Source organism: Cadophora gregata (assembly GCF_030347475.1).
Source record: "Cadophora gregata isolate MNR1 chromosome Unknown scaffold_10, whole genome shotgun sequence".
In the NCBI taxonomy this organism is placed as follows: Eukaryota; Fungi; Ascomycota; class Leotiomycetes; order Helotiales; family Ploettnerulaceae; genus Cadophora; species Cadophora gregata.
The window spans coordinates 1,515,400-1,537,193 of record NW_026695933.1 but is presented as its reverse complement, the minus strand read 5'-3'; the positions used below and the strand labels follow the sequence as shown (position 1 = coordinate 1,537,193).

General features: G+C 49.4%; 9 protein-coding genes across 9 annotated transcripts; 4 read left to right on the top strand and 5 right to left on the bottom strand.

Annotated features, from left to right (window-relative positions):
- Nucleotides 1–75: 75 nt before the first annotated feature.
- On the bottom strand, nucleotides 76–8,433 carry THO2 (THO complex subunit 2). Its single transcript, XM_058495096.1, has 3 exons — nucleotides 3,400–8,433; nucleotides 3,252–3,349; nucleotides 76–3,205 (listed from the first exon to the last, which is right to left on the bottom strand). Exons 1-3 carry the CDS (start codon nucleotides 8,053–8,055, stop codon nucleotides 589–591), a joined length of 7,371 nt encoding a protein of 2,456 aa, XP_058355407.1. The 5' UTR covers nucleotides 8,056–8,433; the 3' UTR covers nucleotides 76–588.
- Nucleotides 8,434–9,583: 1,150 nt separating this feature from the next.
- On the top strand, nucleotides 9,584–10,030 carry ONS95_001876 (uncharacterized protein; the record flags this gene model as incomplete). Its single annotated transcript, XM_058495095.1, has 1 exon — nucleotides 9,584–10,030. One exon carries the CDS (start codon nucleotides 9,584–9,586, stop codon nucleotides 10,028–10,030), a length of 447 nt encoding a protein of 148 aa, XP_058355406.1.
- A 332-nt stretch (nucleotides 10,031–10,362) lies between these two features.
- Nucleotides 10,363–10,584, top strand: ONS95_001875 (uncharacterized protein; the record flags this gene model as incomplete). The annotated part of the gene is made up of 1 exon (XM_058495094.1): nucleotides 10,363–10,584. One exon carries the CDS (start codon nucleotides 10,363–10,365, stop codon nucleotides 10,582–10,584), a length of 222 nt encoding a protein of 73 aa, XP_058355405.1.
- Nucleotides 10,585–10,587: 3 nt separating this feature from the next.
- ONS95_001874 (uncharacterized protein) lies at nucleotides 10,588–11,574 on the top strand (the record flags this gene model as incomplete). Its single annotated transcript, XM_058495093.1, has 2 exons — nucleotides 10,588–11,188; nucleotides 11,285–11,574. The coding sequence occupies 2 exons, from the start codon at nucleotides 10,588–10,590 to the stop codon at nucleotides 11,572–11,574; spliced, it is 891 nt and encodes a 296-aa protein (XP_058355404.1).
- A 1,294-nt stretch (nucleotides 11,575–12,868) lies between these two features.
- Nucleotides 12,869–13,371, bottom strand: ONS95_001873 (uncharacterized protein; the record flags this gene model as incomplete). Its single annotated transcript, XM_058495092.1, has 3 exons — nucleotides 12,869–12,955; nucleotides 13,009–13,265; nucleotides 13,317–13,371. 3 exons carry the CDS (start codon nucleotides 13,369–13,371, stop codon nucleotides 12,869–12,871), a joined length of 399 nt encoding a protein of 132 aa, XP_058355403.1.
- Nucleotides 13,372–13,521: 150 nt separating this feature from the next.
- ONS95_001872 (uncharacterized protein) lies at nucleotides 13,522–14,187 on the bottom strand (the record flags this gene model as incomplete). The annotated part of the gene is made up of 3 exons (XM_058495091.1): nucleotides 13,522–13,964; nucleotides 14,015–14,063; nucleotides 14,143–14,187. 3 exons carry the CDS (start codon nucleotides 14,185–14,187, stop codon nucleotides 13,522–13,524), a joined length of 537 nt encoding a protein of 178 aa, XP_058355402.1.
- A 1,021-nt stretch (nucleotides 14,188–15,208) lies between these two features.
- On the bottom strand, nucleotides 15,209–16,153 carry ONS95_001871 (uncharacterized protein; the record flags this gene model as incomplete). Its single annotated transcript, XM_058495090.1, has 1 exon — nucleotides 15,209–16,153. The coding sequence occupies one exon, from the start codon at nucleotides 16,151–16,153 to the stop codon at nucleotides 15,209–15,211; it is 945 nt and encodes a 314-aa protein (XP_058355401.1).
- A 2,767-nt stretch (nucleotides 16,154–18,920) lies between these two features.
- Nucleotides 18,921–20,483, bottom strand: ONS95_001870 (uncharacterized protein; the record flags this gene model as incomplete). The annotated part of the gene is made up of 3 exons (XM_058495089.1): nucleotides 20,062–20,483; nucleotides 19,569–19,995; nucleotides 18,921–19,493 (listed from the first exon to the last, which is right to left on the bottom strand). The coding sequence occupies exons 1-3, from the start codon at nucleotides 20,367–20,369 to the stop codon at nucleotides 18,921–18,923; spliced, it is 1,308 nt and encodes a 435-aa protein (XP_058355400.1). The 5' UTR covers nucleotides 20,370–20,483.
- A 585-nt stretch (nucleotides 20,484–21,068) lies between these two features.
- Nucleotides 21,069–21,429, top strand: ONS95_001869 (uncharacterized protein; the record flags this gene model as incomplete). The annotated part of the gene is made up of 2 exons (XM_058495088.1): nucleotides 21,069–21,261; nucleotides 21,350–21,429. The coding sequence occupies 2 exons, from the start codon at nucleotides 21,069–21,071 to the stop codon at nucleotides 21,427–21,429; spliced, it is 273 nt and encodes a 90-aa protein (XP_058355399.1).
- Nucleotides 21,430–21,794: the final 365 nt, after the last annotated feature.

Genomic DNA, 21,794 nt, shown 5'->3' with positions numbered 1-21,794 from the left:
ACCGTGGCGAGGTAAGCGAGAAAGTCAAAGCAGCAAAGCTGGCAGTCAGCCCATATGAACATGAACTACAACGATCAATCACAAAACCTCATGTATTTGGCACTATTCCAATCCCGCTATGCTACACAATTATCCCACATACCAAGGTGTGGTCTATGCCACTTGATTCATACAGCATACGAAATATGGTGGATTCGTCATCCCAATTCAGTTCGAGTCTGCACCTTTTTTTCTTCGAGAAAGTTCTCTCACAATTACTCCTTACGCCTAACTCTGGTCTCTGGACCTTGATCTCAAATCTTACGCATTTATTCCAACAATGATTCGCGCCATGAGAATGCTAGATTCGCAATGTATTGAGTTCGCATTGTATTGATTGATATCGATTCGACTCGCTAACGCCTGAAATGCTCGTCTCGCCGTGCCTCGCCTCCAATCGATCGGTCGATGATTCGCAAAAAAGGAAATATCTCCAAACATCGTACAATTATCACTTCAACCAATCAACCTCAAACCGAACAAATGCATGGTCTAGATGCATATATATGTCCTCGTGTCTCCTCCAGTATTGCGGTTCTTGCTCCAATTTCATCGGCGGACTCTCTTGTCATGGCCACTTCGGGATTCCATGCCGCCCTCATCGCTGCGTCGCTTTCGACCGCTGCCGCCCCCATCTTCTCTGCTTCCTCGCCCGTCTCGACGCTCCTCCCCGCTGCCTCGAAGATCACCGCTGCTGCGTGTGTCTCGAATACTCCGGCTACTACCTCCTCTCTCATTCCCTCTGTCGCCACGCTCATGCCCGCGCTCTGCTCCACGCTCGCCAGTCCAAGAGGAATTAGGGTCACGAATAGTATGTTCTCTACCATCCCTGCGACTGCCGTCTCGCTCGCGGTCTCCACGCTCTCGATCTCTGCCACCTTCTCTGCCTCCCGTCGATTCTCTGCTGGCCATTAAATCCCTCGATGGTGCGGGCGACGATTTACTCTGGTGTCTATCCTTCTCTGGCTCGGTCCGCTCATTTGCTCTGCGGTCACTGCGGTCACGATAATCACTTCTTTGGGAACGATCGTCCTCGGGAGCACCGCGCTTCGACTCGCGTTCGCGTCCTGGGCTTCTGGAGTTCCGGCGGCTTTTACTTGAGCGTTCCCTTCGTCCACTGCGATCCCGGTCGCGCTCTTCATTTGGTGCTTCGGATCCAGTGATTAGATCAACGCGCGCAGGGTTTATGAGATCTCTCCCGGAATCTCTAGCAGTCTCTTGTCGAGCGGGTGGAGGCCCGGGTGGAGGAGGTGGAATTGGTAATGACGGAGTTGGTGGGCCTGAGTTCGGTGTCTCAGGGCCCATACCCGAGCTCATCCTTCCTCGACCACGAACATTGATTCTATCGGGGGTATTCTGCTGTCCGGCTTGCTGCAGCATGGTGTTGATACCAGCAAGTTGTCGTCTACCACCGCGAGCAGCACGCTCTGTCGCTGATGCGGGGCCAGTGGGAGCAGCAAATCCATTTGGACCAGCATGGATAGGACTCGCCTGGGAACCTCTGGGGCCTGATGGAGGGCCCGAAGTTGCCAAAGGTGGTACATTAGGTCTTGAACGATTGTTGTTGTTGTTCATGTTCATCTGAGACTGAGGTTGGGGCTTAATCGTATCATCACTGCCGAATGCCCGCAGTCTGTCCGGGTGTATTGGCGCGGCTGGCTGCGAAGCTGCCTGGGACTGGGCGAGCGGCTGAGGAATGGGGCCCCCAAGTTGTTTCAATCGATCAGGATGAATCGTCGATGCTGGAGATGGTGTCACGGGTGTAGCAGGCGTTGCGTTACTGCCGGAAGCAGCAGGCGTCGAGTCGAACTGGCCTGATGCAGAACGTCTTGGATGGCGACCTCCAGATGGGCCTGTAGGTGGCTGCTTTTCTGGTGTCGGGGGGCGAGGCAGGTCTCCAGATCGTGCATTTTGGTGGGGTGGCATCGGGGCATTTCCCATGCGATTGCCTCGGCCGTTTCTATCACGGGGTCCAGACGGGATATCCTGAGCAGGCGCTGAAAGACGACCGAAATTGGGATCTGGCTGTGGTCTGGTTACAGCGTTCAACCGGCCATGGTCAGGATCAACAGATCTAAGCGGAGGTTGATTTTGCTGGTAGGCAGGCCTGTCGTGTGGACCGCCACGCTCTCTATCCATGGGTCTATCACTTCGCGGACCTGCTGGTGGCTGTTGCGCATCTTCCACACGTCCACGAGAAGAATTATAAGACTCTGGAACGTTTCGTGATTGCCGGTCGTCACGTCGGGCATCCGAGAGGTCTTTATCGGCGCCATGTCTCCGGGGTGACTGGGGTCTTGAAGAAACTCTATCTCTCGGTTCTTCCCGACCTCGACGAGGTGAGTTTGATCGAGAAGAGTTCTTGTCAGCAGAAATGAGAGCAGCACGCTCTGGATTGATGATCTCTTGTCGTTCCGGGTTGGCTGTTGGCAGCTTCTCAGATGAGGCGGCAGGCGCACGGTCTGATAATTGTCCAGAAGGCCTAGGAGGAGGCATTTCACGGGATAAACGACCGCTGTCAACTTCTCTTTCTCTTGCAGTGCGTTCGATCTTGTCGCGAGCTGAGTCAGCTGTCCATCGAGGCGGTGGGTCAGGTCGAATTCGCTCACGGTCTGGACCGGGCGCTCTGTCCGAGGATCGTCCAAACTCTCTTGATGCAGGTTCTGGGGCACGTCTGTCGGCGCCGGGGAAGTCGCGAGGTCTGTCTCCAGGTCTCTCGATAGGTCGGTCTCCAGGTCTACCGCTCGGGCGATCTAGTCTGGGATCTTGTAGGCGGGAGTCTCGACCATCTCTTCGATCCCCATGACGAGAGTGTCTGTCGAGGAGATCACGACTGGGGAATGGTGCATCCGGACGACTTGGTAGATTAGGACTTCCTCTGTCAAGTACCGATGTCGAAGGAGTGTTTCTGCCTATGTCCGGGCGAGATGGAACATTTGCTGGTGTTGACTGCAACGCTTTAGCTGCCTTGAAACGATCTCGCTCAGCAAGCACATCGATCTTCTTAGACTCCAAAGCTGCAGATGGGGGAAGGCGCTTCGTATCTCGTGCATTTTCTGTCGAATCACTGGACTTCGTAACACCTCGGGAAGTCTTCGCATCGTCAACTTCGCCGTCCTCGACCTCCGCAGGAACCGAAGTCCTGGGGGTCGAAACACCTTGAGAGCTGCTGCATGTTAGTAATGATACTAGTGTGGGAATGTTGGACGAACCTGGCTCGAGAACCGGGCTTGAATTCTGGAGCAGTAGGCTTCAGAAGGGATTTCGCAGCTGCTTTTCCGCTGTCTTGACTCGCATTTGCCGAATCGTTCTGGGAAAAGGTTAGCCAAGTATTGGAACTCATACGGTTGTTGAACTTACTGCCGCGTGAGCCATTGATCCAACGTGACCAAACGCCTGCACCATTACCCATTTAGGTTCTCTTTTTTTCAATTGAACCAATACTGCATTGCCGGTGAGTGATAAATCTTCGCGTGTTCCCTTTTCTCTGCTCGCAATAACCTCTAGTTGCTCCAAAATCTTGGTGCCATGGAAGTTAATGGCCGGAAATACCTCAACAACGGATTTCAAAACTGTGATCGCATTCCGAATATGCATCCACTCAATTCCTGCCAGACAATCCCGGATAGCCGTATTCAACGCTGTATGCCAGCGGAGAAGGAGACTTTTGAAGCCGTTATCACCAGCGTGTGCAACCAACCCCTTTGGCTTGCCTTTATCGTCAAGAGCCTTCGCGAAACCAGGGAGATTTCCGCCGGCACCCCAGGCCTCCTTCTCAAACACAGCTGAATCCGCGTGCCAACGTGATAGATCCATGAGCACGAGTCTAAGGAATCGTCCTAAATTTTCAGCTTCACGAACAGTGCATGCGAATATGATGGCACGAAGGCGATTGGGCCGGAAAATTTGACTGTATAGTGCCAAAGTTCGGAAGTATGGAACACCATTCTCGTGCAGAAATTTGACCATCTTGAAACAGTATTCGGAATCGCTTGGCGACAACAAGAGCCGGGGCAGAAGACATTTCTCGAGGAATGCTTCCATAGCAAAGTTTGGATTGAGAGTTTTGCTAAACCACAGCGACTTGGTCTTGAGCAGGCGTGTTTTCTTCTGGCTGAAATTATTGAGTGCTTCTTTGAATTCCGCAATCAATTTATCCCGAGTCGAGGAAAGGTTCTTCTTCTTCACTTCCTTGGCAGCGACTCCTGCCCTACTCATATCTGTTCTGTCCTTTGCCACTTCCGAGATTTCTACAACCAGCCGAGAGATTTCGCTCTCATAGCTGCTGTTCGGGATAGCCAGATCGCCTAGTGCGGACGCCCAGAAGGTGACATAGAGTTCGGGACTCAATGATCTAAAGGATCCCTCTGGCAGAACAGTCTGCACGGTCTCAATTATTGGTTCGAGGATCTTGTGGAACGGATCGCTGTTGGGTGATGGTGGGGTCTCCTCCTTCAGATCCGCCATTTGTACATCTTCTTCCAGAGTTCCATTGACAAGGCTCGATGTGTCAGCCTCCCCGCCATCAGCGCTCAGTGGCTTTACATCTGCCATGCTAATGTCCCCTTCCGTATCGGCCAAGGTAGTAGGGGTGACTGGCACATCGGGAAGGGTATTGGTTGTCCCATTCAAAATCGGAGAAGCGGCATTCGACCTACGATAGGCAAGACTTGGTCGTCCAATGAAGAATGCAAGTCCAGGATCCAGACCAAAATCCTTGAGCAATTCCGGAATTTCAGGGACTTGTCGATCAAATTCCTCAACTGAGAGGTTACTGCGAAGGAGCTCGAGATATTGTGAGAGCGCCTCTTGCGTGTCGTCCATCATCGTTGCCAGTAGCTTGATATGTGCATCAGCATCAGAGATCTTGTAGATCGCAGCTTGTCGGTGTTGTGCAATAGATATGAGCAGCTCCCCAGAGAGATTTGACTCCGTGAGAGCCCTCATCAGTCGTTGTGAGGTTTTTGTAGATTCAAAACGCTTGTCGTACAAAGTGATGAGGGTATGCTTTCTCAGCTCTTCGCCACCTGTCATGGCATGGATTTGAGCGTTCGTGAAGTCGGTGTCAGGAACTATGCCAGACATTTGGGCAATGAGTTCCTTCAAAATGACGAGATCGGTAGAGTTGCCGCGATACAATTGATCGGCAACGTATCGGAGGATAGGTGAGAGGTTCAAGATTGAGTACCGTTTATAGACTTTGCCTGAGAATCTCGACAAAGCTAATAGCCATCGGCTGGGAAGCAAGGCAAATTCGGCGTTCGTTCGATTTCTGTCTTTGCCGCCAAGAGCACTCATGAGTGACCACACCAGAACATCATAACCCAGACTGGTAAAGTGCTTTGCACACTCGACCACTACTTCGGTCAAGTTATTGTATGACTCAATCTGGCTCAAAGCAATGCCAAAAACAATTCCTGGAGAAGAGTAGGCAATCTTTGCCAGTGCTCGTGCCATTGGTGACACATTTATCTTGCTGATACGCTTCATGGTGCTCAAAGTCTCAAGCTTTGTTCGTGCAAATGCCGCCTTTATTGCAGGCACACGCGAGATCTGGCCCTCGAACCATTCGGCGTATATAGAGTATCTGACTGCAACCGGGAAGAGCTTCAGTATACCCCAGATCTCGCTAACCACTGCGGAGTTGGCATTAGTCAAACTAAGAGCTGGAACGAGAAGTCTTTTCAGCAGGTCCTGCCATCTGTCATAATTATCTTTTGAGCGGTCCGTCCTCAGACTGTCAATACCGATTCTTGCGATCTTTGATAGTAAATTAGCGTCTTTGCCAATGTTGACCCCGGACAGGTTGAGGAGAGTGCTGCAGAGAGTGAAGAGATCATCGACATTTCGGCAAACAGGTACGTCATCAGCCCATTCGTCCCAGTAAAATCGATACGATGTGCTATCGTTGGTGTCATGCTTGTCAGGGAATGGCCACCGAAGTTGCTTCTTGACAGGTAGCTGTGCGAGGCGTACTTGTCCCTTCGGCACTCCACTTTGGTCTGCTTCAGCAACCCTTTTCGTTGGACACTCCACGTCTTCAGGGTTTGCAGCCACCGGTTTCACATCATCGTACAGATCTTTGATAGAGTGGTGCAAGATGCGATTGATGAGGGGAATGAGCTCAGGATATGCCTCCGGAAGCCAGGGGAAGCGACCAAGCATGAACAGTGATTCGGGAATTGCACCGATAGTCAAAAGACAAACAAGAAGTTGGACTTTCTGATCTTGTGGTTCTTTTGCCTTATCCTTTTCCTGTGGTTCGGTGGTTGGTTTAGCAGCAGGGTCGGATTTGGAGGAGGCGGCTTCTCTCGTTCTACCGCCGTTCTTTGGATCATCATCCGTTAGCGCACCGGCCATGGTTAGCGCATTTGTTGCTCCACCACCAGGTCGGCTCAGCTTTTCCTTCTCGGCGAGCTCTTGTTGTCTCGTTTCCCTCACAGCTGGCATATCTTCGTCCAGCGGCCACAGGTGAGGATACAGATCTCGCAATGAGATAAATCCGATCTTGATCAGCAGAGCCGTGAGGTAGATTAGATTTGCGGGTAATGTATCCTCGTCGTCGCGAGCTTCGGAGGTGTAGAAGCGTAATTTGAAGCCCAGGAGTTGAGCTGCAACGCGGTTGCCAGATGGTGGAAGTGTTCCAGTGTGTTTGATCCATTCCGAATCGGCATCAAACTCAGTATCGCCCGAGGCACTGCTGTCCAAACACTGCTGCTTTGTTTCGTCATCAACTGCACGCCGTCCGCCGACCTCGAAAAATGCATCCAATCCGACCACGCGGGCCCGGTCCCAAAACAAAATGTCACGGGCCATTCGCTGCTGCTTAGAGATCTCTTCTTCTTCAGGAGTCGTAGTCCATCCTTGGGAGCTCGGTAGTGCCCAATTTGGAAGCCCACTATGTCTATCTCCGTCGATTTCGCCATGTCGAGGCCACCATGAGCTAACGCGCAGAAGCTTGATAAAGAACCGGAAGTGTTTGATCAAAACAGCAGCAAAGACGTCCAATGTGATATCAAGTACGCGTCCCACATCCAAGTCGAACGTCCCAATCAAGCCTTTGACTCTCTCAAATGCCTCCTCGACCACCTCGCCTGATGGAGGCTCGCTTCCACTTGTTGTGAACAGCTCCGTAACAAGTTTCGAATACCCTTCTGTCTCTTCTCGTAACAAGTTATAGTTCCCTTGTCGATACAACTGGTTGGTAGCCTTTCGAACAGCCATGCGCTTGAATGTGTCCTTGGTAAGTCCGAGAGCTTCTAGGGCGTCATTGTCGAAATTGAGGCGCATCAGGTCAGGCGATATTTCCGTCGCAATTACAAAGGGTGTCAAGGCCGGTGTTTTCGTACCGTCTTCTAGCATCATCGATAGGATGTCGAGGAATAAGACGGGCGCATTGAAGACCCGTGTTGTTTCATCTGAGGAGGTGAAATCAAGTTCCAGGATACTCTTCACGCAATTACCAGCGACCGTCGGGTCCATACGTCCGTCCACAGTCGCGCGAATGAGCTCTTGAAAGATGGAAGATAAATCCGTCGTATCTTCATCTTGAATAGCTTGTCTCCCTGCGCTTGTAACTTCTTGCCGGCTAGTATCCCAGGCCGCAAGTCGCTCTTCGGTCAGAAAGGTGTAGTCGAACGGGGCCGGATCAGGTCTGGGGAAAGTAGTAGGGGTTTCGGTAGTGGGTGTCGAGGTCTGCGTAGCTGTTGGAGTTGGAGCCGCGCTGACGGGTCGAGGAGGGGGTGGAGACATGGGACCGGGCGTCGGTGTCGATCTGCCAGCGCCAGCGATATTGAGCTTGTTCGAGAAATCGCGAGGATCGTTCCTTCGGCCTCCTCTTCCCCCGCCTGTACCTCCTTGCCCTCCACGACTCGATCGTCTGCCTCCATCGCGCATCTCTGATCCTCTATCATGCTGAGCTAGATTTGTACCCTGCGGGCGGTGCGGCGACGGTCGGCCTTCCCCTGAATCAACTGACGACCTTTCTGGTCTCTTTCTCTTCCCAGGGGGCGCCATCTCCACCTCTGTCTTGGCTTTGCGATCAATCTCTGTACATGTGTAGTGTTGAGCTGTAGTAGGCTGGGAGCTGGCCTGCAATGATGTAAGTAGATGGGGTAGAAAGAATTAACAGGAAGGAAGTTGCGCGGTGCGATGTGGTATGATGGGTATCATCAAGGGCGAGTCGAGATCTCCAGTGGAAGAAGGAAATAATGTCGAGATCGCGATGTTGGAGAACTGAATGAGCGTGCCGGACAGTACGATGCGGCTCTGAATGAATTTACTGTACAAAGGCAGCTTTGAGGTCGCGTTGAATCTGGCTTTAGCGTGCACGGACCTGAAGCCTCTCCAGCCACACTCACCAGCCACACCCTGCACGGGGAAAGGAAGAGGAACATATTGTGGTAAAATATTCTAGTGCTATCAAGGTAGATTAGTATCATCCTGCATTATTTCCACTTCTCAATAAAGCTTCCAAATCACCTAACACTAGTCCCTTGACTTCGCGGGATATTCGATGAACAGACAGAACTCGCCGCCCCGATTCCAGATGCCAGACTGCGCAAAATTAACTGTCCTCGGGTTCATGATGCTTTCATACTGCACTTCCAGCAGGTCAGTCGCCATATGCTGGAATCTGAACAATACGCTACTAGATATCATGGCTCCTAGGAAAGAAGAAATGGTCGCTGAAGATGGCTTAGGTGCACTTACGAATATCAACACGTTTAGAGAGGCAGAAGTTGAAGACATCACAGCCTAGTGATGTTTCTCTAAGTATCCCTTAAAGCAGAGACATTGAATTCTGGTTTCAGTACAATATACTTAAACAATCATGTTCCTGCAGATACCTGCTATATTTCTCCGAACTCTCATGTAGCTCTCTGCCAGTTATACTAGCACCTAGCTATAAGAAATAACACGATTATCTCAGTTGTTTCTCATGCTCCATGACTCACTACATTTCTCACGGCAAGTGTCAAGGAAGCAATGCCGATAGTATTGCCTGAAGCGCTCTTGAGATTGAGCGCACGAGCGGCTCCCGAAATGCGGGGTTCGCTTAACTAAGAAGCCCCTTATTTACTAAGGTACCCCGCTGAGCAGAAGATCCACGACGTCCCTGGGACCACTAGATAAGTTCTCTTCCACACTTTCATGCTCTGAAGCCGAGCTTGATTCGACGCGTCTTCGTAGTGTATGTTATTCATGACATCTGTTCGGCCTCTGTGTGGCTCCTAGCTCTAGTAGTCTGCTATCCCAAGTATCTTGATGTCGTTTGTTCCTCATTGACTGGTTGAGCTTCTGTACTATGTATCTGCCGTTCTCTGATAGCCCTCTTCGAGTAAATGCTCTCATCCGTGGCTCCCGCTTTAAAGATCATAGGCTCATAACCCCGCATTGAGAAGGATTGTAGTCAATTTAGTACCGGAGCCTTGAAGTATAAAAAATGCCTGTCACTCTATCTGACCTGCCTGAAAGGAAAGCTACAGAAATCCCTCTCTCATATAATACATCGTCCTGTTATTAACTAGAAAAGTCATCCAAAATGGCAAGCAATGGCGAAGATGTAAACACTTCAGACCTCCACCCTAACGGCGCAACCCTTAAAATGCCTACCCGTAACACCAACGGCACCTCTCGCCAACCTGGCGACCCAATGATCCTCCCACCCGGAATATCCTCTTCTCAATTCCACTACTTCATCGCCCGCGCAACCTCCGTCGTCGGCCCTAAGAACGTCGAAGTCATCCTCCCAGACAACAGTCTCAACGACGGTTCATACGAGAATCCCTGCCATGGCCACGACATGCATGCGATCTTCGACCGTGACTACTTCGTCGCCAGCGCTGTAGTCTCACCTCGCTCCGTACCGGAAGTCCAGGAGATGATGAGATTGTGCACGGAGACGGGAGTGCCGGTTTGGCCGTATAGTATTGGACGGAATACGGGGTATGGAGGGGCGACACCAATGGTGCCGGGAGTGTGGGGTTGAACCTGGGGAAGAATATGAATAGGGTGTTGAATGTTGATACAGAGGATGCCTGGGCGTTGGTGGAGCCTGGGGTAACGTTTTTGGGACTGCATGAGTATTTGGAGAAGAATGGGTTGAGGGAGAAGGTTTGGTTGGATGTGAATTTCAACTCCGATGCTGTTCATGGTTCGCCTCAAACTTCAAATGGCGCTGAGACTTGCAGGTTCCTGATATAGGAGGAGGCTCTATCATTGGCAATGCTGCTGAAAGAGGAGTCGGTTACACGCCATACGGTGTAAGTACTCCTAATCACGTCAAACTCGAGTCTCAGCTCACCTGAATAGGACCATTGGATGATGCACTGCGGTCTCGAGGTCGTCCTCCCCAATGGCGAAATCGTCCGCACCGGCATGGGGGCTCCCTCTGACCCAACGGTCTCCAAAGACCCTAACCTCCCACCTCACGACCAGCCTGGTAACCGAGCCTGGCATCTGTTCAACTACGGCTTTGGTCCCTACAATGACGGGATCTTCACGCAATCCTCCCTAGGCATTATAGTCAAGATGGGAATCTGACTCATGCCTAACCCAGGGGGCTACCAAGCATACATGATAACCTTGCCACGAGACAGCGATCTTGCTGCAGCAATTGAGATCATTCGCCCTCTCCGTATCCAGATGGTTCTACAGAATGTCCCTACACTTCGACATATCGTCCTCGATGCAGCAGTACACAACCCGAAATCTCATTACACGAAAGACATCGATCGGCCTCTCAACGACGAAGAACTTGTCGCCATAGCAGCACAGCTCAAACTGGGCAGGTGGAACTTCTACGGCGCGTTATACGGACCTGAACCAGTTCGAAACGTGCTATGGACTGTGATCAAGCAAGCATTCTCCAGTATCGAAGACGCGAAGTTTTATTTCCCTGAAGATAGGACGGAGGAGAATAGTATTCTACGAACTAGAGCCAAAACGTTGCAGGGTATTCCGACGTTGGAGGAGTTGCGGTGGGTGAATTGGTTGCCGAACGGCGCGCATCTATTTTTCAGTCCTATTGCGAAGATAAGTGGGCAGGATGCGACGCTACAGTATCAGGTTACGAGTAAGAGATGTAAGGAAGCGGGGTTGGATTTCATAGGCACTTTTGTTGTTGGGATGAGGGAGATGCATCACAGTGAGTCCTTGCCCTCCTCCTTGATCGATTCGATTTCTTTTCGCATCGTTTCAAATATCATGAAAATAGATGTGCAATATGCTAAACTTCCATCAGTCGTCTGTATAGTCTTCAACCGTGAAGATCCCTCGAGCAAAAAGAAAGCGCACTGGTTAATCAAAACACTCATCCAAGACGCATCTGCCCACGGTTGGGGCGAGTACCGCACGCATCTGGCTGTCATGGACCAGATTGCCGAGACCTACAATTTCAATGATGGGGCATTAATGAAGCTTAATGAGACGATTAAGAATGCTATGGATCCGAAGGGTGTGCTTGCGCCGGGGAAGAATGGCATTTGGCCGAAGAGTTATGATAGGGAGAGCTGGAGGTTAGACAACAAGTAGAGGTTCGGAGGTAGAGAGAATGAGAAGCTTTGGAGAGTCTGATGTTTGACGGTTCGAAGGGGATTCTGGATTTTGTATTGCTATCGTATCTGGGGCAGTGTTGAATGGGTCTGCCAATTGCATGTTCTGTTTTGCTTACAAGAATGTAAGCGAGCTCCTTGTGGAGAGGGCTAGCGTCCTTCATGCCCCGTCCCCAACAGCAACATCATCTAATTACAACTTGGCCCAAGCACTACACCCAGAGAGGATCTACTAGTGAATTATGAATTATGTTGGAACGTCTTGCAGCCCGAGGAGTCCCTTTACTGGAGACTCTCCATATTCACCACCACATTCCCGAACGGCAAATATCAATATGCCAAGGCCCAGCCTGAAAAGTAATATAAACAGTCAACATCACCCCCTACAGTTTCTCTCTTCGAAGATCTGGATCTTTATGCTGTCCAACATCACGGAGATGCTTGGCGCTGGCCACCGCTGCGAAGGTCAAAGCGGGCTGCCTGTAATACATTCTTGTAGAAACATTGTGGTAAAAATCAGGATCTATATCTTAGTTAAGTGCGCAAATCAAACTTAAAATCACTGAGGTAGGTCAAAGAAGTGACAGCAGACATGTAGTTGACAGTAGATTTACTTTTCGTGAAGTTGTGCTCAACAAGGCTTGTAGTTAAGAGCCCATAAAGGAGCTTCAGTCCTCCTAGTTTCGGACTTGAAGTCTCACGTCGCGAATGTATTCTGAATCACGTAGACGGTCGCTTCGACTCCAACGGCCCACCTTCCACTCGTCATTTGAAAATGCCTTTCGATTTCTTTGTGTCCTACTCTTCGATACATTCCTCGTTCATTTATACCACCAGGGCCACCCATTGAGTGAGTGAATATTTTAGATTCACTTGTGGAATTTGTCAATTAAATATGCTAACATGCTAGTATAGAGCTACCCAAAGAAGCAAGTGTCATTACTTGCTGGGTGACGACCTCCACGGAGCAAAGTCGGTGAAGTATGGTAAAGTAAACAAACGTGGCCCGCAGGTCCAGATTCTTGAAATCCCGACTTTTGGCTCATAGCTTCGCTTGTTGGGTTGTTTTCTGCATTGATTTTGGAATGTACGAATTTTTCGAAGCGAAGATCAAATTTTCTTCAAGTTGAAAGTTCATTTTTCTTCAGTGTTGGCAGTAGTGGAAGCTGTAAATTGGGATTCAAAGTCATTCATTTACCTCCTTCTCGGGAGACAAGTAGAAGAAAATCGTGGAATAGACCAATTTCCTACCAAGCGGCTCTTGAAGCGCTTTGCTAACTCGTATTTACCCCAAGAACCGAAGACCAATCTTCCGCCTTGATAAACTCCTCCGCAGTCGAAACCGAAAAATCCACACCAAGCTAGGTCGGAAATCAGTAAATCTCTTCACACAGTACCAATGTTGAAAACTGACATCTTTCGGACTCACCACACTTTTATCCCCACCATCATATCCAAAATCCGACGTGTACCCGAACATATCCGCCAGCTCCTCACCAATGCCTCCAGGCATAGCATTCTCTATAACCTTGCGATCCATCCGGACAAAAGTACACTTGACGCCGTGGATACGACCCCACAGGAGGACCCATTCGTTCCAGCTCATTAGGGAGCCGAAGGCGAGGAGGTTCTTGCCGGGTGGGAATTGTACGAGGGCTTTGGTGCATGTGCCTGGTGAGGTGGGTTAGTGGTTTTTTAAAAGGGGGTGAGAGGGGCACAAACCGGTGTCATGCCGGGCATCGACCATGGGCACAGGCGCATCACCATCCATGGGCATACTGAGTATGTAGGAGCCATTAGATTGCTGAAGGGGCAACTGTGATCGGCTCGTGACATCGGTAGCGCCAAGGAAGAATACGTAGAATCAACAACCAGAACACAAATCCAAGCAGCTCTCAATCTCCGCGCCCCTAAAAGCACAAAGTATTTAACTCACCTTAGCAGGCATACTCAGTGGACTAGAATTCCAATTCGTCATATACAGCCCAACCTGCAACAACGAAGTCTTCCTCTCCAACTCCGGATACCTCTCCCTCAAATACTCCACCGCCTCCCACTTCGCATCAAAATGATAATTATGCGTACACCTCCCCCCACTCAACTTCCTCGTCGGACTCAACATCGACAGCACGAATCGCTCCAACGTATCTACCGTCGCGTTCGCGGCTTCCACAATGTTACGACCTTGCTGGACTTCGACGTCATAGCCTTCGACGTTGATGAGACGACCGGATTTCTGAGTTGCGGCTTGGACGGAGGGGTCGTTGAGGTTACCCCAGAAGTCGGTGACGCCAAAGATAATGGTTGAGCCGGCGAAGGCGTTGGTTAGTGAGGAGGCGTCGTTGAGGTCACCGGCGATGAGGTGCACGCCTTTATCGGACCAGGTTATGTTGGTTTGTTGGGGTTACGGGTGATACCACGGACGTGCCAGCCTGGCTCTCTGAGAAAAATTTCGGCGACGGAGGAGCCCTGATCTGTTCAGTATTATGTGGTTTGATGGATTTGAAATGATCATGGACGAGAGATTTGTTAGGTCGAATAGGCTTACCTGTTTTCCGGTCACCCTCACGATAGTGATGATTTTCTGAGCCATGTTGAAGCCGAAATGTATGTGATTTAAGTATTTCAAGTTAATATAGTCATGACAGGCAGGCGGCTCGAAAATTGCTTAGATATGTCTATTGTGAGGATGTATCCACAGAAGATAATCGATAGAACTACTGGAAAAGCCAACACTAGGTGTGAACTTTCTGGAAATGATTGTATATGTCAGGCACCAAAGTATTATACAGCCCCACACTTTGAGTTCCCTTGATTTCAAAGCTGATAATGTGAATTGTCGTTTTACCGAAGCAAAACGCCAACGTAGTCCCAAAAACACCTTCGGCAACGGTACATCTATCAAAACACGCCACAAGCCACAATTGTTATCATATTTTACCCTGCCAAGCTCTCGGCGCTTACTTATGTAACGGCACGCTATGGCTTCTTGATCGCTGGTCATTTCCCACCAGGTGTTTATAAGTGTTGGGATCTCGCACAAGACGGAACACCGAGAATGTATGTACTTTCATCGAGAAAGGCCAGGCATAGGAGGCTAGTGAGAATGTGATGGGATTAGCAAGTCAAAAGTAAAAGGGTTGGAGAAATCGGAGTAGGTAATCATACCGATTTCTGAAGCCGGGACAACAATTGCACCGCACCCGACAAATGGATTTGCTCATTCGATCAGAGTCCATGTACTCAAATGCAGGAGAACCCCACCCCTGGCAAGACAATGATTGCTGCACTGTTGATTCTGCTTGTATCATTGATTCCACTACTTCGTATCCTATGTAATATCTATTATTAGACCCTCAAATGTCAAAGTTATCCTTTCTTAGATAACATTCCTTACATCAGGTTATGCAAGAACCCCCGTTGTAGCTATAATGTGCACGCCATTGTTGACCGTGAATACTTCGTCACTAGCGCAGTGATCTCGCCCCGATTCTGGCCCCGATCTGTGCCTGAAGTCCAAATGGTCATAGCATGATGAATTTCAAAGTAGAAAGCCTTGCCTACTTATCCATGCATACTCGGATCATCTAGCTTGCTCATTCTCTCGTCCGCCTTCAGGCTGCCTTCCATGCCCTCACTGATCTGACCTGCTCATAATCGTCTAGATCTCTCAACACCTGATTCATGTGCTGATATGCTCTAGTCCAGCACTTGAATATGATAGATCCAAAACGAATGCCCTCTGTACGCGGCAGGTCTTCAGTTCTTGGCCACTTGGGGCTTTTGCCGCCGCATTCAGTCTGGTCGGCAATGACATCCCCCTCGGAGTATCCATCTGGGCCTTCATCACCTCCGTCACTTCCACTTTCGTCGTCATCATTCGTAATTTTAATCTCATCTTCAACGAAGTCAATGCGTGGCTGCTTGGGGTCGCAGAGATTTATTCTGGTAGAGATCTCATACACGACTGAGCCGAATTGAGCTATATCTGTTTTGACAGATGCACCATTGTCATTGACTGCCGCTACATCCAGATGTGGTGGAATAATAGTCGACTCGCCAAAGTCGCACAACCTCAAGGAGAAGTCGTCGGCAAGGAGGCAATTTCTGCTGCCAATATCTGCAAGGATAACGTTCCTGTCATGACAAAATGCCACGGCAGCAGCTAGGCTGCGAATCCACGTGATCTGAAGCTTCTCATCAGGCTCTTTCTTTGAGAGATATTCTTGCAAAGTGCCATTCTTCATATAGGGCATGGAGATGACTGGGTTATAGTGCTCCTCGTCATCATGCATGGGAAGCTGATAGGAGGCCGCAATGATGCCTTCGTGGTGCCCCAAATGCTCGTAGACTTGCATCTCGGTCTTGATCTTTCTGCAAGAGACTTCCATCAACCATTCAAGTTCACGGCGTCGAGCCTGAGTCACGTTCTTGGTATCGTACTGCCGTGGCATCTTCAGAGCCCTTTCTCCGCTTTGTACAACTTCTCCGGTAATACCAACTCCTAGAAACCGTCTCTGGGGATTTGCATCATTAGGTGCTGTCAAGTCCTGCGACATTTAGGCAGGAGTTGTGCTGATAATTTGGATCGTAAATGAAAGCGTCCGTGATGTATTTTTGAATGATGTTGTCAGCATTCATGAGGTTACATTAATTCTCCTTCCAAGCGAGGGAGCCTCAAGTAGGGTGTTGTGCCCCGGAGTTTGGCCGACAGAAGATTTCACTGGCTAGAACGCCCACTGTCAATGCACCTTTGGCTGGCTTTAGGCACGGTAAGTTACCTGCCCACTGGGGCATTTGAGAAACCATGTCACAGACGGCTATATGACGCAAGCAACAACAAACACCAAAATGTGTACTCGTTAATGAGTGATGAACCATCTCCACATCCTCCATTGGTCTCAAAGAATTATGCATAACCCTTGGGTGAAATCTACGAAGTTCTTTGAGGGAGCTTAGAACCGCGTGCAACTAGTGAGATACGACAGCGCGTCTGCTGTCCGCCTTACTTCGTCCCGAACTAGATTTGCTCCCTCCTTTATCCTTTTTGTTTCCACCGTCATCCTTGCCATCGCTTCCTTTCCCCTTTCCTGCGCATGTTGGACAGTTGTATTTTCGATTCGTATACGAAGCCGGCCAAACTTCTTCGTAGCCTGTGCAAGGGTCGACGCCCGGCGTAGGACAATACTCATAGCGATCTTCCGTCGAAGTAGTGTGGCCACACTTCCAAGTAACTACTGTGGAATTGACGTGCCAACACATTCTCTAGATCTGAAACATTCATTAGACGGTAATGCTTCCTATTGTATGTGATCCAACGGTGCTCACCAGTTAAGATAATGACTTCGGAAGGTCTTCGAATGAATGCTCAATATTATTGAGTAAAACTGAAGAGTTCGCCCCCAGGCAGAAAAGATTGCCACCTAAAAATGAAGGCCCAAGTACTTCAATGAGCAGTTCAACGTTTGTACGAGTAATAAATGGAAGGTTAACTTTGTGTTTCCAATTGTCTAGCCATCGCCATCAACCTTATATGGCCGAATCGCCAGGTAGTCACACCACTCTCATGACTCCTAGGTCAGACACAGCTTCGTCAACGTCCATCATATGAATCTTTGCCCCATAGAAGGTGCTCCCTTTCCCTACTTATGCATATTGTTGCCTAGACAGTGCGGTCTTTATCACCAATAGTTCTTTCGAGGGATTTCGAAAATTGCCTGGTAACCAGGCAATGAATTGAGGCAAAATATCCATAATCGAATCGGATGCACCACATATTTGCCGCTCTCCAATTTTGCAGAAACGGTGCGTCCCACCAAAAAGTGCAAACGCCGGGAGATAACGCATCCATCCCCAAATCGCGAGTGATGCAAACATACCTGACGTGCCTGGAAAGGTTCAAAATACGGGATACACCCCCCCCTCATGTTCCAACGGAGACTACGCAGTTGTACGGATTTGATTCGCAGTCGTTTCTTGCAGCCTGAAGGTACTTACAGGCCTAGAGCGCATCTGCTGGGGTCCACGCAGTGATCAATGCCTCAAGGCAACAGCTCCCAAGAACTCGCTGCGAATAGGAACGGGGTCGAGGCCAATGGGCTGTGACGTGAACCAGTAAGATTTGCGTTCAGGGAAAGGATGCAAACTGTGTGAAAAGCAGACGAATGACCCAGCACTTTATGTCCTTTCTGGCGCTTTATCCGGAGACAGCTTCGATGACGACAGGTCACATTCACCGCATCTGCAAAAGGCCGCAGCAGGAGCAGGGGCTTAATGGAGAGGAGGGAGATCGTCAAAGGTGTCGATTAGGCTTTCTAAGAAAGAACTGCTGGTGCGGAATGTGTCAGTTGTTTGTGACTGCTGCGCCCGTCCCTCAGGCTGATAGTGCAAAAGCACGTTTTGGTCTCATTTGGTTACAATCATGTAGTCTTGGCATAATAGTTCAGTCACAATATTGCGACTAGTGTTTAAAGAAGCCTTGCTCTGGAACGACAGGTTGCACCGTATGCGTATGGAGAGGAGAGATGAGTACTGAAGGTGTTTGGGCGAGGGGTTGTACGATGGACTTGACGAACAGATGGCGACATAAGACCTCAACGAACCGGCAGATTCATCTTGGTGAAGGGATACGGTATTGCTGTACTTGTCGTCGCAACATGTCTCGAAAAAGACCCCACATGGATATCGCCAGCAGTCCTCTTCGAAGCAATCATAGATGAATACTTGCCATGTTACGATAGAATAAATAACGCAGCCAAGGCAGAATAAATCGACTCGTGATAAAGGAGCGTCCGCGTAAATTGCTTCCATATCAGCATCCATTGAAGATATGCGCCATTTTCAAGATCGATGATCTTCAAACAATCTTTGTCCACTGTTTGACAGTGATTGTGGGTGGGCAGCATTTGCCGCAATCGAAGAAGATTGGGCTTTTCAGGGTAAGTGGTAGCTGACCTGTTGTTTCTGAATGTCGATTGACAGATTATCGCTTTGGGAGAACTCCCCTCTTTATACGCGTGGAAGCCTCATCCCCAGAAGCATGCGTGCACCACACGCAGACGTACAGGACGGAACAGTGCAGCCTCGCATGCGTCCGTGGATCGCAGGTGCAAATGAAATGAGACGAAGTCGGTTGACTTCATGGCTGAACGGACCAGATCAACTTGGGGTGCGCTGTGGTCCGAGTCGTCGAGACTGGACCCAGCTCGCTGACGATAACGAAAGACACATCACTGCAAACATTGAACGGTAAGTGGAATATGGTATATACTCAGCCATACGAAAGGCAAACACAACAGCTTCTGAACCCATCCACACGCGTTTCACTCACCTGACCCTGTCACAAACAGTCACAAACGGACCCGCCACCCCACCCAGCCAAAAGCTCCCCGTCTTCACATCATGCACCGCAACCGTCGCGCCAGGTAAGAACTTCCCCTCAATATCCTCCAGCACCTTCTCCACCTTCCACTCCCTTTCTCCATTCACTACATCAACCCTCCTAATCCTCAACACCGTACTCGGAATTTCTCTCCTCTTCTCCTTCTCCACAATCGGTCCCTCGAGATTAGCAACCAGAGCCAACACGTCCGGGAAGCAGGCTGCGAAGATATCGCCGTTGGAGTCGATGCTGAGGTTATCGACGGGAATACCAAGGGGGATGTCAGGTCCGCGGGTGAGTGTGCCGTTGGATTTTGGGGAGGGGGTGTAGGTTGATATGAAGCCTTTGGCGGAATTTGCGACGTAGATTGTGTTGTTGTTTTTGGTGTTGGGTGGAGAGAAGGCGCCTGTGATGCCGTTGGCGAATTTGAAGCCTTCTGTGAAAGCGTGGTGGCAGTCACCGGAGAGAGTGCAGTGAGTGAGACTACCGCCGCCAAAAATCATTTCTAAGAAGCGGAACTGTGGAAGTTGTGTCAGTGATTGAATAAAATCTCCTATAGGGGCATTTTGTGCGATTGGGAAAAGTAGGCATACCTTTCCAGTCTTCGAATCATGGTCATTGGTGATATATACCCCTCCATTCCCATCCGCCAACAGCCCATTCGGCGTCGACACCGTCTCATGGAATATCGTCTTTACATGTTCTAGCATCTTGCTTCCCCTCGTATGCTCGAACACCTCAATAGTAGAATTCGCTCCTAGATTCTTACCATCTAGGAGATTACCATTCGGATCGACTGGCGGTCGATGATTGTTCATCCAGAAGCGAAGACGTGTTGGTGAGAGGACTTCTATTTCAATGCCATGGACATCAATTTCGTTGCCACCAGTTGCAGAAACATAGTTGCCTGTTATTTCTAACTTGTGGAGACCGTAAAGACCATCTGGACCGGGTTCGTCGATGTTGAGGACGGACACGTGATCGTTGAAGTCTCGTGCCGAGAGGTTGTATTTATCTCCCCTTTTTCAAGATGTCAGTAGCGAGAACTTTAAATTAAGACAAAAATGGAATTGGGAGTCGCATTACCCAGGACTCCAGCCCCTCCTACTCGCAAGAGACGAACATGCAGCGAATAACGTCCTTCCCTCTTCATCTAGCACCATGTCCTCGCATGAGTCGAGAAGTGGGTGTTCAAGCCTGCGGCATTGGTACGGGAATTCTTCGATCTTTTGATGGGTTCGACCAATTCCAAATGTGATGAAGAGAGTATCTCGGAGTACCACCTGCCAGAGAATTGCTAGACATACGACGGTGCCTGGAAGGAAGATGAGCGTCAATTTGCCCATGTTTGGGATGGGGTGGATTAATGGTCGAGAGAAGGATACATTGGACATCTGAGGAAAGTTTTGAACAGGAGCTGCTGCATATATAAGGTAGACATGTCTCACGATCCTATGCACGAGCGGATTTCCACCATTGGTGATTTGCTGAGATTGTCAAGAGGCACAGTAAATCCACTGTAGTTAGGGATTGGATTCCGTGTTGTCTCTGAAGCGAGAGCATCATCACGTGTGGTGTGCCCCTCATCATCTTGGCATTGTCAGATGCTTGACCAGCTGGTCTCCATCCCGTCCCCAACATCCAAGCCTTCGCTTTTGCACCACAATCATGATTTCTGCTTCTCCACGCTCCACACATTGACCTTTGCACCAGGAACCTCCTGCAAGTCAATTTAGTTGCCGACGTAGCAATGCAGGTTCGGCCAGTGAAGATGGCTAGAAGTTTACCAGAACCTTGCTCGGCTGCTCGTCAATCTTGATTTTTTGGCGATGTTGAAAGCTGGCAGGCTGGAAAGCGGGACAGGGACTGTGAACGTCATATCTTTGAACGGTAACGGGTCTTGTGTGCAGAGCAGAGGTAGGAGAGGGGTATATGTGAGTGTTTCCTTTGCGTTTATGTTTTGGTTTGAATTGATTTTAATTGTTTCTCTGTTCACCACCCTCCAAGAAATCCTTACATTTTCTCTCAATACCATCAATTCTCTGTCAGTATCTCCCAAATCTTCAACGCCCAGTCCTAAAGCAAAAGCAATCATGGTTAGCGCATACCTCATCATCTCGGCGGTCATCGCCTTTATTGCTGTTGCTCTCGGCGCAGCTTATACAACTGGTGCTTTGGATCCGGTCATTGAACAGATTGGTATCATGTTCTTCAAGGCCAAGGCCGAAGCAGAGAAGAAGAAGCTACAAGCACAGGGCATGAAAGAAGGAGAGGATTTTGTTGACGGTAAGTTGTTCTTTTCAGCTTTCACTGTTTGAGATGCTTGTAAAAGTATATTTTGGCCAAGGCTATCATACTGATGACAACGTCTCAGACCAACTTAAGGGCAACAAACAGGCCAGCGATGTGGCTTCAAGTCTTGGAGGTATTGGTGGACTGAAGAAGGGACTGTAAATGAGCCGATATGATGAATGGATACATAAGTGTCCGATATGATTGGACGAATGACGGCTTGGTATACGATGATACGAATGGACGATTACTTGGTTCGGATGGCAAAATAAAACGAATGGGCAATTGATATATAACGAATGGCGAAATAACGGTACCTGAGTTTGGAAGATACAGATAGTGTGTCTGTATACGAGATCTAATGAAGATGATTTGCTCGTACAATCCAAGAGCAAAGCAGACCGGGCTTCGGCTATCCAGGAACGCTCAACTCGGTTCCTGCACTTGAAGACCAATCTAAAAAATCCCCTTCGCCACCATGTATTCCGAACCTTATTCGAATGCCGATGTCTGATGTCGTCAGACAA

Coding starts and splice junctions, on each gene's coding strand:
- THO2 (XM_058495096.1), bottom strand. CDS start 8,055: ATGGCGCCCCCTGGGAAGAGAAAGAGACCAGAAAGGTCGTCAGTTGAT. Junction 3,350..3,399: donor GATCAATGGCTCACGCGGCA/GTAAGTTCAACA, acceptor ACCTTTTCCCAG/AACGATTCGGCAAATGCGAG. Junction 3,206..3,251: donor AAGCCCGGTTCTCGAGCCAG/GTTCGTCCAACA, acceptor AACATGCAGCAG/CTCTCAAGGTGTTTCGACCC.